Genomic DNA, 16,068 nt, shown 5'->3' on the forward strand with positions numbered 1-16,068 from the left:
GTATCGTTTACTGTGTTGCCTTGGTTATGAAAGCATTTGAGAAAATATACGGTATGTGTATTAATTGGTGTACCGACACTTAATCACGCGACACTTAATCACGCGACGCTTAATCACCGACACATAATCACTAGGACATTTAGTCACGCGACACATAATCACTAGGACATTTAATCACGCGACTTGGATACTTAATCACGCGACATTTAATCACGCGACACATAATCACTTGGATGCGACTGCCAAAGGCTTCCTTGGTCTTTCTTTTAGAACTCCCCGACAATTGTTTTGACTCCGTTGCGCCGGCTTTCTCTATAATGTTTCTTTAAATCAACACCAGCTTCATAAAGTCTAATTGTTACATTGTCCGAAAGTATAACCTATGTAATATCTAACATTATTCTACTGTATTGTCACCGAAGCTCTTGACCAAAGTACCATCAAAACGTTACACCGTAAAATACAATGCTACTTGAAACTGTGTCAGAGCGTCGGTTTTGGAACTCTGGAACAATGCCAATGAATGAATTATTACAATTTACTATCACGACCGCCACATCTCTTTGTATCTATAACGACTAGTCTAGTCTACAGACAATCTCGTACTTAGTACGAGATACTAGTCTACCGCCTTCGCACCAGTTTTATGTCTCGGGCCGGACGATTTCGCAGGCCGGGCCGGATACGGCCCGCGGGCCCTAGGTTGCGGACCCTTGGTCTATACTCTATAGCCTGCCGCTGTCTTACCGTTGTAACTCGTGGTTATTTCAATTCAGGGGACATTACTATGACTAGACAGTTTATCACACGACATTTATACAGTGTCTTTGTCTATACTATAGCCTGCCGCTGTCTTACCGTTGTAAATCGTGATTATTTTAATTTAACGGACATTACTATGACTAATAAGACAGTGCAGTTTAGCTTAACATCGAAAGGGAATCAATCGGTGCTGCACAAACAGTACGAGTTTGTCAAACACCGTGAGTACGCAAACGGAACGATTCAGTGGCGTTGCAAACTCTACCAGAAAAGTCGGTGCCAGGCTCGTATAACAACTGAAGGAGACCAAATCATAACTGACGCTGATCCTGAACATAACCACGGCGGCAACAAAGAGTCGGCTTTGGCAAGACAGGCTATCAGTCAAATGAAGGTGAATATGGGTGAACTGTCAGCCAGTACAAGCAACGTCATCGGGTCTGTAAGCAGAGACTTGGAACCAGGTGTACTCATGGCGCTGCCAAAAAAACAATCTTTGAAGCGGACCTTGCAGAGAAAACGTCGCGATATGCTGACTGCACACTGTACGGCCGCTCTATACAGTCTCCGATGGATACTAATTTCACAATACCAGAAACATTCCAGCGCATGATTTTGCACGACTCTGGACCTGGAAACAATCGTCTGATTCTTCTTGGCAGCAGGGATCTGCTAGACGGTTTGGCCAGAGCGAAATTGTGGCTAGCTGATGGAACGTTCAAGGTTGTACCGTCTTTGTTCTTTCAACTGTACACAGTACATTTTGAACTTGTTCCCGGTCTTATTCCTGCAGCAGTTTACTGCCTCGTTCAAAATAAAACGCGAGCAACGTACGATCGCATCCTTGATGCAATTAAAACAATGATCCCCACTGCTGCACCGGAATGCGTTTTGCTCGATTTTGAGACTGCCGCAGTAAGTGCTTTCCGCACAGCATTTCCTACAGCAAATGTTAGGAGTTGTTATTTTCACCTAACGCAAAGCGTCCTGCGCAAAGTTAATGAAATTGGCATGAAGTGTGACTACGAGTCTGATGACGAATTAAGAACAGCTGTTCGGTGTTTACCAGCCTTAGCCATGGTCCCTTCCTCTGACGTAGTCGAGTCATTTCTTATCTTAGCTGATAGCATGCCCGATCACGAGAAGATGCCTGAGCTGCTTTCGTATTTCGAACACACATATATCAGAGGCAGACGACGTCCGGGACGTGGTGAAAATTACGGCTCAGCCATCTTTCCAATCGAAAGTTGGAATCATTACGAAGCCGGGGCAGGTTGCATTGCAAGAACCACAAATGCAGTCGAAGGTTGGCATTTTGGTCTCCAAGTGCTTTTTCAATGCCACCACCCGACATTGTGGACTTTCATACGGGGAATTGAAAAAGACATTCAAATGCAACGTGCAACGTTTCTGCAACGAATTGCTGGTACTCAACCTTCTATTCCAATGCGGTACAAGGCACTGAAACTGCGCGTGCAAAACACAGTTGACCGTAATCTGTCAAGCGAGATTTTAGTCTATCTTCGTGCAGTTGCTTACATTTCCCATGCATAACATTGCTGTAAATTGTAAATGTAAAAAAATATTGTAAATGTGTGATTAAATGTCGCGTGATTAAATGTCCTAGTGATTATGTGTCACGTGATTAAATGTCCTAGTGATTATGTGTCGCGTGATAAAATGTCGCGTGATTAAATGTCCTAGTGATTATGTGTCGGTGATTAAGCGTCGCGTGATTAATTGTCGCGTGATTAAGTGTCACCAAACCGTATTAATTGGATCAATTCGTTATACCCAAGCAAGCAATTCAAAGCTGTCGAATATTAATTTACTGTGAATGCTAGGCCTACACCAAGAAGTACAACAGTATAACGCAATGCGTCAGAAGTTTACTAAAGTAAGAGATAAATGATTTTCGGTGAAAGAGTAACTCAAAGATAGGACGGACCAAAAATCTGATATCATGTTTGCCCAACAGTTCTAGTTGTAGGGATTCGATAGCGTCGGTGATTTCTATGTGTAGCCAATATGTCATTGGTGACTTTGTTTACTGCAACAAGGTGAGCATCAATTGATGAATACATTGGTTTAGACTTATGTTGGATTTTGTTGAGTTTCCAATACAACTCAGCCGAATGAGACAACAGTGCACTAGTTAGATGCCTGAAAAAGTAAGCACAGTGAGTGTTGTTTGTCGACCACTGGTAACATACACTGGTGTGTATTATCATGTACTGGTGTATATTATTAGCAGTGTTATTAGCAGTAATATTATAATTAAAACAATCCAATGCACAGGCCAGCCCGGCATCGTCAGTCAAGTCATGTTTCGTCAGTGATGGAAACCTGCTCACAAAATTAACTAGCACAAGGAATCACCTTTTTTGGAATTTGATAGTTGTATTAGTTTTATCAAGCTAAATATTTAGCATATGCGATGTAGTCAACAGTAAAGCTTTGACTTGCCGTGGATCTGTGCAGTAAACTCTTGCTCTCACAAATCAGGAGCTGGAGTTATCGTGTGCAAAGTACTATGGGATTTTGCGGTGTGGTAATGGTTTTGGGATGGCCTAAGCCAAACCCAGTCTTTCAGTTTTATTGTCTGACTCCTATGATTGTCTTTGACTCCGTTGTTTACTGTCTCTATATTGCTTCTTAAATCAACACCAACTTCATAAGTTCAAATTTGCTATATTGTCCGAATAACTTGTCCGAATTAGGATATCGAATTAGCAATATTTACACCATGATCCCATTTTCTTAATAATCCAGTAATAACTTCAATTTTACAGAACAAGGGAAATAACTCTGAGAAGAGAGAGTTTCCACGAGTAAGTGAAGAGAGCGATTTAAACAAAACATTTCTTTTTATACTAAAGTATTGACCAATCAGCTTTTAGCCAATCAGCCCATAATCACGTGTCAGTTCCAATTTAAGCCTTTTTCTCACAAAGAATTCAAACCGCTTTACACCAGGACAAAAAACCACTTGACACACTTACTATATCACATATTGGTTTGAAACTACGATTGTGCTTAAAGATACTAAAACAATACCCGCTACCATAACCACGTGTCGCATATTACACCACGAAAACAAGGTACTTGAAACACTTCATTCTATGTCAGCACGCTAAAGCTTTGCAAACATTATTATTTTATCTAGACTGGAGAAAAATCAAACTTTATGCAATGCCAAAAATATATAATTAATTTCTACATAATCCCCACAATATAATTCCCCCCACTCAGAAAAGCTTCGAGGTAGGAATGTTGGTTTTGGCATCTTGCAAGATTGTTGTTGGCAGCTTGCAATGTGAATGCAGAATTTGTTTTCTCTCCAGTCAGGATGGTGATGCGGTCAACGAACGTACACAGATGGAATATGCAAAAGAAAAAAAATAGCAGTAAACATTCTTCACTAATATTATGTTATATAGAAGGGTTCTTAAATATTTTGATATTTTATTGTTATATACTTTTACCACAACCAAAGTAACATAAAAGAATCGTAATTGTAATTTTACACAAAACCTAATACCACACTACATATAAGTAGACACCTACATATAAAAAATAACACACAAACACAAGGTATGAATCAGCTATGTGAACCAGAGAAAACGCAAATGGAAAGGTAATTCGTTCGAAATAAACGTTCGCGCTGTACCTACGTCATAACCGTATAGGACAACGCCGCGACAAGGCCTAATGCTGACGTAAATTGGGGTATAGCGGTTCATTGGGGTTTTCATCGGTATGCCGGACCTCTTGCGTTACAACTAAATCCTCTCTGTTTTCTGGAACATCGTCGGGAGGGACGTTTTCTTCCATGGTTGGCTGACGGATGCGACGGACACGAGAGATGAGAGATCGTGCCAAATCGACTACATGTCCTCTGTAAAACTTAATTGCCCAAATAGTTAAGACAAAGCCCCAAAACATTGCCATGAATAGTAAAATAACCAATATCCCGCCTAAAACAGGATTTGTAATAGAAGATAAAACACTCAAAAATACATTGGAGAAGGTGTTCTCGATTGTGTGTCTGACGCTAGAGAAATCGTAATCCCTAGTTTGATCAGTATTTGCATCTAGAAAATGGTAAAATTTATCATGTGCGAGCTTGAAATGGCTCATCGACACTAACATATTTTGGATGTCTTCAAATCCTTGGTCTTCTTCTGAAGGATAATCATCGATAAAGGTTTCAAAATCAATGTCTGGTTCTGTAAAGTTCACTGGTGCGAAAGACGGCCGTAGAGCTTGCACATCCGAGTCTATTTGACTCAGAGAGTAATTCTCAAATTGATAGAATTGGTTACCAATGTTAAATGAGAATATGCGACCAGGAACATAGGATTCTACATATCGAACTCCTCTATAAAGATTTCCGTCTCGGTAGATTTGACCGAGCGTTTTGGTACCATTATTATAGAAGAATTCAACTAAGGGCCTAGCAGAAAACTGACCCTTATATACCAGACTTCGTAATACGGTTCCCGATACTGGGTAACATTGAATTTCTGTTATAAGATCACCTATGGTGACGGCTGCTTTTTTCTGTCCGCTAATTGCGGTTAAAGTTTCCCCGGGGTATTGACGTGCGACCAGCGCATAAAGAGATGAGACGAGTGTTTCAACTTGACACTCTAGGTAATGTATATCGTCCACTAGATTAGACACATGGTCAGCCATATTGTCATTGCTTTCCGTCATGAATCTTGCAAGGGCACCGGCTTCCGAACTGGACGAGCGGCTATGTACGTCGTTGGATTGCTGTTTGGCTGTCGCGGTTTTGTAAAAGTCTAAAGCTGCAAGCTCCGAACAATTTTGCGGAACCAGAATCAGTCCTGTAGGCGTGCAAATAGCGTTTCGGCTGTAGCATTGAAATGTCTTTTCAGCGCACTTTGCACGATGATGCACACTAATCCCAAGAGCTTTGATTTGCACTCGGTATAAATGTTCTTTGTGGTAATGTAGTAACAGTTTATGGACTCCCTGAGGAACGGTTTGAGGACATTGAAATGATTGTTTAAATTTCCATATAAATGTTCTGGCTCCCACAATACAGGAACCCGAAGACACTTGGCACTTCGATAAAGTGGCAATACTCGACATCAGTTTCTGCGTTACCGGATCATACTTTAAAATCGATTTGTTCAGGATGCCATTGATTGTTCGTGTAGTGGTAGTAGAGGGCCAGCTGTAACTGCGTTTGACTTTGTTTCTGGTCGCCCATGTGAATTCGTTTTGCTGCTTCAACTCTCCAACATTTGGTGCTTGAAAAGTTCTTCTCCAAAGATCGCAAGCATCCGGGTTTGGTGCAGGTCCTGCGACTGTACTATCATCGTGACTTTTAGATCCAAAGAAATAATGGGTTGCTATTGAGGTAGTTATAAACGTACGGCATACAAAAACTTCGATGTCGATTAGGCGGTGACTAGGATCATAAATTTTAGCTGTGCATTGGTGAATTGCAGTATGTTTCTTATGCAAACATGGTTCCGGCGGAGGTATAAAATATTCTCCCTTTTTGTAATGTGGTTGACACAGGTTAAAGGTTTGTAAGCCAATTGTCGGTTGGGAGACCACAACTATGCAAATCAAGTACAAGGCAAGTGGCACGTACATGCTTAGTCTTGAAAACGCTTCGGCAAATGAATGTGACGTCCTCGGCTTGTGGTGCGTAAAGGTGGAATGTCGGTTAAGGCGTCCCGATATATGTCGTCGACTGCAATGTCTTCCGCAGTGTCTACCGGAGAGGTCGGAAGTCCACTCAACTCAACGTTGGAATCTGCAGCGATAGAGATATCATTAGTATCACGAACCACTTCATCAACTATATCCGTCTCTTTCATTGGCGGAATGCTTATATCTACAGAATCAAAAACAGGCAAATGAGCTACTTTAAGACGGTCTATTGACACATTAGGATGCTGTCCTACAATAGCTAAGGTGAAATACTTGTCATATTTGGCCAAAACTTTATAAGGTCCTGCATACGGAGGAGATAAGCTAGGCCTAGAAGCATCAACGCGAATGAATACATGCGTACAATCCGCAAGACTTTTGTCTATGTACACTGGCGGAGTAGCGTGATGTACTGGCGGTGTGCACCGCAAGGTAGCCATAAAGTCCGTTAAATGTTGCACATATTGAGAAGGTGAAGGCGTGTCATCGTCCAGGGCTTCGAAAAACTGCCCGGGAACTCGTAAGGTAGAGCCATATACAAGCTCAGCTGGGGAACAGTTTACATGCTCCTTGAGCGATGTCCGTAAACCTAGAAGAACTAGTCCCAAGTTGGCCGTCCAATTCTGCGGAAATTCACACGCTCTCAAGGCACCTTTCAACGTTCGGTGGGTGCGTTCCAAAAATCCAAGACAGGAAGGCCGGAATGACAGGGAATGAACAAGCTTGACTCCAAGGGTCCTGCATACGCCTGTGAAAATTTTGCTCATAAACACCTGACCACGATCGGTGTGAAGTTGTTCAGGTACTCCGTAGCGTCCAACAATGTGCAGCAGGAAATTTCTGGCAATGGTCGCTGCAGTGGCGTCTGGTATAGGAATCGCTTCAACCCATTTCGTGAACCTGTCAGCAAATGTTAAAATGTAACGACAATTGTCACTTTCCACCAATGGTCCAACAATATCTGCCAAAATAAACCGAAATCGTTCTGTGGGTTCACTGTGCGGCTGTAAAGGTGTTTTGTTATGTCTGCTAACTTTACTTTGTTGACATGGCAAACATGTACGACAAAAATTTTTGACATCCGTTTTCATACCACTCCATACAAAGCGTTCGCCAATCTGTTTGAGTGTGCTCTTGTATCCACTGTGTGAGAGCGAGTGAATGTTGTGAAAAATGACGTCACGATACGTGGTCGGCACGATCGGTCGAAATCTCTTCTGTGAAATGTCACCCAGAATCGAGAGGTCCGAATCCGGAAGTTTACGGCGTTCCAATTTCAGGCCAGTTTGGTCGGTCAGCAGTGCTGTTACAGATGCGTCAGCCATTTGATCTTGAGCGAATTGTTCATAGTCGATAGTATAGTCCTGTAACTGAAAAGTATTGATTTCTATACGGGACAAACTGTCCGCTATAACATTACTAAGTCCACTTTGGTAAATGAGCTTTTCGGTAAACTGAGATAAGTAACTGAACTGACGGGTTTGTCTCGGGGACATTGATGTGCCAGCTTTTTGGAAAGCCTGTGTTATGGGGCGATGATCGGTCACCAGGGTAAGTGACCTGCCAATCAGAATATCTGCAAAGTGCCGGGTGGCCAAAAACAAAGCAGTTAGTTCTCTATCAAAGGTGCTATAGTTTCTTTGTGCTGAGTTGAGCGCTTTTGAAAAGAATGCCAAAGGCTGCCATTTATTGTCAATGCATTGAGCTAACACAGCACCAACTGCTTTTCCCGAAGCATCGCATGACAAAACATAATTTGCATTGATTTTTGGAAAACAGAGCTCCGTCGCTGAAGCTAAACGTTCTTTACAGTCCTGAAAAGCTTGCTGAGCTTCCTCAGACCATGCCAATTTCTGACTGGGCCGTTTGACTTTACACAACATCGAATTAAGGGGAATGAGTAAGGCAGCACAATTCTTAATGAAGCGTCTATAAAATCCAAACATACCCAAAAATCGGCGAAGCTCCTTTACCGTGTCGGGCAATGGGTATTTCCGAATAACAGCTACGCGGTCTCGTAAGGGAAGAATCCCGTTTTTGCTCACCATATGACCCAGAAACTTAATTTCCTCCTGGAAGAAAATGGATTTCTCTCTGTTAATCACCAGGCCGAATTTGGAAAGTCGTTCAAATACAGTGCGTAAATGCTCCTTATGCTCTTCATGCGATTTGGAGAAGATCAAAATATCATCAATGAAGGTTGCCACGTTGGAAACACCTTGAAAAACATGATTCATTAAGCGCTGACAAGTCTGTGACGCGTTCCTGATCCCGAATGGTAGCGAATTATAGGAATAATTCCCAAAAATCGTAGTAAAGGTAGTTTTAATGACATCTGCAGGGTTTACGGGGATTTGATGAAATGCCGCCTTTAAATCGCAAACCGAAAATATGGTACTACCATCGAGTTCATTGAGAAAATCTTGCAGATGAGGTAAGGGGTATGTGTCTCTCGGAATTTGAAGGTTCGCCTGACGAAAATCTGTACAAAGACGATATGAACCGGTTTTCTTTTTGACGAGAACAATGGGTGATGCCCATTGGGATTCCTGTGAAACGGGTGTGATGATTCCGGCTTCCAGCAGCTTGTCCAGCTCCTTTCGTAGTACGCGAGCCAGTTCCGGTGACATACGTCGGCAGCGGCTGAAAACAGGCGGTCCTGTTGTATTGATATAATGTTTAATATTATGTTTAGGGTTTAATTTTAGCCGTAAAGGTGCAGTAATCTCTGGAAACTCCCCCAGGAGCGCCAAAGGTGGCTTAGAATCGCTGTTGTTCGTGTCCAGCACGGGTTGTGTCGCCGAAGGGTCCTTATCTTCAGAAGTGCTTCGGTCGCAGCGTGACGTATTCGCCGCTGAAGCTTGAAGTGGTCCACGTATGCCCACGTCATCGTCACTGATAATGTGATCCAGAGCAGTGCTAGATATGCCAATTTTCTTCCTGATTCCTCCGCAATACTGGGCGGAAACCTGTTCATGAGAATATGGATGGAGTAAACGTCTGTGCTTAACATCTACCAAAAGACCGTAATGGCGTAAGAAGTCAGCTCCCAAAATTGGCTGGCGTAACTTATCACAAATATAAAACGACCATGGACAGCAGAAAGAAAAACCTAAATCCAACTTGAGCTTGGTTGTCGCAGAACAACGGATGCTGGAGTGTACAGTGGGGCCTTGCATCGTGATTGGATGTCGGGCTCCCGTGCCTTTAAAACTACTGGGTAAGACACTGACATCGCTACCGGAATCTACTAAAAATGAAAGGGCAGAATTACAATCATATACATAAAAGGTAGCTCTTTGACTTCTGTTCTCCTCCACCGAATTTAATAAGGGCCGGGAGGAGAACCTTGGCCGTTTTTTGCAAATCTGGCATGGTAGACACATGGTTCCTTGCATTTGTAAGCATTTCGGCCGAACATAGCATGATAATAGCATACAGGTGGTTGGTTATGCTGTTGCGCAACTGGTCTGTTGAAGTGACTACTTCCAGCCCTACGTCCGTCCTGGGCAGGACGAAAAGCTGGACGAAATGTTGCTTGGTGCGCAAACGGAACTCTCTGACGAAAATTTGTATGACCTGCATGGTCCTGCGTATGTCGATATCTTTGTGGTGCACGATAAGACGGATTTGAACGGTACACGTTATCTGCTGCTGAACCTCTTGTATCGTTTTGTCTTTGATTTAGAGCAGTAGTAAGTTGAGTGATACGTTGTTCAAAATTGTCATTAATAAGCATTTGCGTAGCATCCGCCCGTGGAGGTTGATGAGCACTTGTTTTAGCGTCTAATTTGCCTTCTGTCGTTTCCGCAAACATGTGTGGGTTAGATACTTGCAAAATGTTATCTGCTCTATCCGCCAATTCACTCAAAGTCAATTCTGGTGAAGCCGCTAAAATTTTGCGAACATCCGCTGGAAGTCTATCGAGTAAAAGCTTTTTGAGAAGCGTTTCCACCATCGGATCAATTTGACCATGTTGATTAAGTGTGTTTCGCATATCGCGCAGCAAATCACTAGGACGCCTAGTCGTGCTGTTTATGTCCGTATCAGACAATAACTTGTTCAAGCGCAAAGCTTCACTGGCCATAAACTGCTTGATTAACTCATGTTTCAGATGTTGATACGGTGCTTCGGCGTTTGGTTGCAAAATTACATGGTTGACACGATCTATATGCCCAGAATCCAAAGCCGAAATAATATGTAAGAATTTCGAACGTTCGGATATAATGTTATGTTCGACAAAGATGTTTTCCACAACAGACACCCAGGCAAAAATATTCTTAGGCCAAAGCTTAGGTATATTCAGCGACGATCCTGAGGCGCGTACACCTCTATCGACTGGTAACCCATCGGAAGCAAAGTTACTACGTGGCGGGACTACGAACGTCGACATGACGGGGTTTTGTCTGCTCGATGTCGATGGAGAAACTGTCAGTTCACTCAAAACTGAAGTAACGACATTTGAATCCGGCAACCGACTTATACTACTATCGGGTACAGTTACGTGGGATGTTACAATAGCGAAGGTTTCCTCGGTAGGGTTAGACATTATACTGGTTCTAGATGTAGGACTTGTTTCTATAAGCGACTTTACAAAATTTGGGGTAGGCGTCTTTCGCGTTGTCCTATTAAAGATAGGCGATAACGTAGGTTTGGTTTTAGTCGAGCGCAAATTATACTTAGAGCTGAAAATTGGTAGAAACGATGCCATAAACTAACAATAAATGAATAGAAAATTACCAAGGTAAACAAGAAATAATAACAAAGACATTACCGCAATATTAAGCAGTTCGATATATGTCCCAAGTACAGCCAACGTCGCAGAGTAGTAATAATCCGAGTTCGTTGTGGCCTTGAACTTCTCGTCTTGCTGCTTGCTCGTCAGAGGTGCGTATTCTCTTCTTGTTGTAGAAGAAAGTCGGGTCACCATTTATGGGATTTTGCGGTGTGGTAATGGTTTTGGGATGGCCTAAGCCAAACCCAGTCTTTCAGTTTTATTGTCTGACTCCTATGATTGTCTTTGACTCCGTTGTTTACTGTCTCTATATTGCTTCTTAAATCAACACCAACTTCATAAGTTCAAATTTGCTATATTGTCCGAATAACTTGTCCGAATTAGGATATCGAATTAGCAATATTTACACCATGATCCCATTTTCTTAATAATCCAGTAATAACTTCAATTTTACAGAACAAGGGAAATAACTCTGAGAAGAGAGAGTTTCCACGAGTAAGTGAAGAGAGCGATTTAAACAAAACATTTCTTTTTATACTAAAGTATTGACCAATCAGCTTTTAGCCAATCAGCCCATAATCACGTGTCAGTTCCAATTTAAGCCTTTTTCTCACAAAGAATTCAAACCGCTTTACACCAGGACAAAAAACCACTTGACACACTTACTATATCACATATTGGTTTGAAACTACGATTGTGCTTAAAGATACTAAAACAATACCCGCTACCATAACCACGTGTCGCATATTACACCACGAAAACAAGGTACTTGAAACACTTCATTCTATGTCAGCACGCTAAAGCTTTGCAAACATTATTATTTTATCTAGACTGGAGAAAAATCAAACTTTATGCAATGCCAAAAATATATAATTAATTTCTACATAATCCCCACAGTACAGTAGGCTATACAGAATTATGACGAGTTCAGCTTAAACGCTTTTCAACAAAGTCTTATGCGTTTCTCGGTGTCTTGACTAAGTTTTGAACAAGGTAAAGATATTTCGAAACACTTTGGTGTCGTTTGAGGGCAAAAAAAATCATTTTAAATATTATATACACTGCCACTATTTCACCGAAAAAAAGATAATGCGTTCGAAGCTATTTTTCACATTTTCCTGTTAACCTAACTTAAATGTTATAACATAGTAACCTAAGTCTACCTTCTAATCTAAATTTAACTCCATTAAAAACTTAAATAGATATAATAAACTTTTTGGATGCCATTTCTGCTAAAATAACCGCTTATCTTTAACAACAGGCTGCGTGACCCACTTCTGGTGAAATAGTCCCTCTCTTTAATAAATGCCTACTTTTAGGTGACACTTGTATGATTAAAGGTATGTCTTCAAACTGAATGGTAGGCTATCCCAGAGAACATTAGTAGCCTGCTGAACTGCTGTGAAGTGATCCATCAATCAATTGCCTATACTTATTGTCGTACTTGGGACACATTTCTTGTATTCTTGCAGTCAAAACCAACACGCAAAAACGACATGGCAGATTGGGGCCCTAAAAGCGGTTAGACAAGGTAGTTTTGAAATCAATAAATTGATGGCTTACCCTAGTTTTTAATGTGCAAAAACAGTGAAGCTAAAATATAGTAGTGTCTTAGGAAGCTGCCAATTGCTGCATGTCACATCTTTACGCCGTGAAAAATGCTTTACCGTTTTGCTAAACTGCAAACATTTAAACTCTCAACAACATCCTGTCATTCTTTGCACATGCCTGCACACAAATTCGGTCCTGGAAGAGTATACAACAGTGGTTCCAAAACTGTTTTGAGGATGAGTCTCTTTTCATAAATCAACCGTAATATGGCCGCCTTTCTTCAATCCATATAAGGTGGCTGTCTGTGGTCATTTCTTTGACATGTAATTTTGGGTGACCAGATTAAGTGCAAAGTAATATTTTACACTATTCACAAGTCACATGTAATTCAGAAGAGATTTAATACTTTTAGTAAACTCGGTAACTGATTTTATTTCTTGGCCATTTCAATTATTTAGAATAGAGGAAGAAGGTGACACTTAGTTCATTTTTTTTGAATTCTTATTATAAGTTAACTCAAATTTTGTCATTTAAAATAAAATATTTTTGCAAAAATCTTTCTCATAAAAAATGTTAATCATGCGATATTAATGTACTCCCGTAAAATACTGTATCACAATTAATCCTGTAGGAGTGTAGGGCGTAAGCTACTGGGCCAACGCATATAGTTTGGTAATACTGTATTGTACTTATTTCATCATAATGTGTTAATATTGCTACTGTTATGATGTTTCTATACTGATTGAAGCAAACTTGTGTTGACAAAATGGTAGCCTTCTGTAAACTGTGAATACGGTTTGGCTTTGCAGATAGTTTTCGTAGGTTGAACTTATTCAGCTGTTGCAACAGTTAGGCTACGGTGTTATTACGAGATGTGTTTTGATATTAACCCTCTATTAGTCTTTTTGTTTGATTTTGTATCATTCTTGCAATGGTACGATATGGGCGTTCATTGAATAATCTGGTTTCAAATTTTAATATGAAGTATTGATAAACTCTGACGTCACCTTATGAGCATGCCATAAACAACACATAGGCCTAAAGTATCGAGGATGCAACTTTTCTTCACCTCGTGTATACTTGCGTGTATAAAATACAAAACAACGAAAAACCTATACTGCAAGATTTGAAATCCAAACACTGTCGCAGAATAAGGTAAGTTAAGATCTTACGATCTCTTGCCCAGCTGCCAGAATTTCTTTTGTTATCTCATTCATTTTAGCCTCTTCCCTTTTTTGCTCGTCAAGTTCATTTCTAAGTTGTATTATTAAGCAGCACGGACACGCACATCCTGTGCAATAGTCATCTGATGATAGTCCCGGAATAGTGTTCTTTGTTCTGTACACTATTTTGCTTTTCCCGACTGACAAACAAGAGCCTACCAGCAGTGGAGATAACAGACAAAGCAGGGTGTGGTTCCGTCCGGCACTCATTCCGAGTTCTTTCGCATTTTGACCATGCATAACCCAAGGTATCATCATTCCTTTGAAAAATGTTTTTGGACTATGCAAGACATCCACCAGTCGAAATGTAAAATTGCCTTCCCTCTGAATTACAAGCAGCTTTTGTGCGTCACTGTGTATGACATCTCGCTTGTCAGTTTCGGATTTTACCAGTCCTAAGTTGACCTTTTTATTTCGCCTCTCTGTCATCCCTCCTGTACACCTATACGCTTTCTTCTTGAGGAAATCCTTGCTGTTTCAAACAAAATCCGCCTTTACATTACAAACTAAGTTTGCACAACCGCATTTAAATGACAAAAGTTGGCTTTAAAATTTTATCTATCTTGCGTAAGAATTGTTACATTATGACGCATTGTTTTTATTCCAAATTTACAAACTACTGATAGATTCATAGACATCTTATATACAAATACAAGATAGTAGATAGATACTCCACAAGCAATAGCACTTAAAAGTGGAGCAAACATGCGGTCGATAGGAGAGTTCGAAAGGGCATTGAAATCCATGGGAACAATAGAACAATTCGAAAGATAATTTGCTGTAGATAAATCGTCTTGAAGTAAAAGCAATTTCATTTTATAAAGTGAAGTGAAAGTACATTATCAAAAGGTAAAGTCAGTTCAAATATGATCTCGAATCATGGTCCAACTGATCCAAGGTCGCAACTCAAATTTGATGACACTGCAGTAACAAAGAGTATTTGAAGATGTTATACTCTTTGCTCGAATCAGCTGATCCGACATTGTCGTTCAAAATCTCGTGTAGCATGTTTTCTGTAACGAAATAACCTCGCTATCATTATGTTTGTGGTCACATTTTGCTTGTTGTCTGAATGTCTGACGAAAAAATTTCGAGTCATACGTATGCTGTGCCTGTGCGATTAGTGGAAAGCGTAAGACAAAATTTTTGGTTGGCCTCATAGAGAATATATTTGGTCATGGGTGGCGTAGTACGTTGTCCTGTGTGTTGCTTTTGTTTGACGTTGTTATGGACTGTACGTTATACCAATTAGTGAAAATTTCTGTTAAATCCATTTTAGCATTAGTCGTTATTTTGAACGCAGTTATATGTTGGTTAACGTTTTAAAGAAAACTTCATAATTGCACAACTATGACTGTGCGTGATCACAAAGACATTTTGTTGAATTTGTCGTTACTGTGCTCCCAATATGTCATAACAAACCATTAGAAACTGTTCATATTCCCATAAATTACCTTGTATTGTTAACTTCGTAATGTTTAAAGTTGCCATCATCATTGAATTTGTCGTAGTCCAGGTTTTTAAGTTTCAGAACTACTGAACGAGGCTTATTAGGTTATAGCTATGATGTTTTTTACAAACATCAGACGATATAATGCTGATCGTAAATACGCTTTCCACTATAGATGATATGTCGAATTAAAGTTACAACCTAGGGTCCAGTTTACAAGTTACAGTCCTAGGTTATAGCCTAAACCCAGTCTGCAACTGTAGGTAGCCCTACAGTGCAGCCGTCAGCTTACCCAAACTCAATTTATCTATCAATCATTTCATTTTTGATCAAAGGCGTGGTGGGTACGAAGAAATCCAGCCAGTTCAGTAGCATGAGTAGCATGCGCAAATGAACGACAAAATTGACAAAGCCGAAATGGCTTAAAACGCTCTCAAAAAAATTAAGGTAATAATTGCTGGTAACAACTAGCAAGTTTCTGTCAACTAAAACATGTGGTGGCTCGTACATTATTATAAACATTCTTTGTGATAACAATATGGTGTCATCGGGTTAACACTTTGCAATAATTAATTGCTTTTGGACAACTTTTTTTCAACGTAAAGTATACAATTTTGTGACGTGAAAAGGCGACCGCAGCGTATACACACAGA

At 40.6% G+C, this 16,068-nt stretch overlaps 1 protein-coding gene across 1 annotated transcript; it reads right to left on the bottom strand.

Moving 5' to 3' along the window:
- Positions 1 to 3,437: 3,437 nt before the first annotated feature.
- LOC143462984 (uncharacterized) lies at positions 3,438 to 6,396 on the bottom strand. The gene has a single exon (XM_076961323.1). It carries the CDS (start codon positions 6,394 to 6,396, stop codon positions 4,471 to 4,473), a length of 1,926 nt encoding a protein of 641 aa, XP_076817438.1. The 3' UTR covers positions 3,438 to 4,470.
- Positions 6,397 to 16,068: the final 9,672 nt, after the last annotated feature.

This window comes from Clavelina lepadiformis, chromosome 6 (assembly GCF_947623445.1).
Source record: "Clavelina lepadiformis chromosome 6, kaClaLepa1.1, whole genome shotgun sequence".
In the NCBI taxonomy this organism is placed as follows: domain Eukaryota; kingdom Metazoa; phylum Chordata; class Ascidiacea; order Aplousobranchia; family Clavelinidae; genus Clavelina; species Clavelina lepadiformis.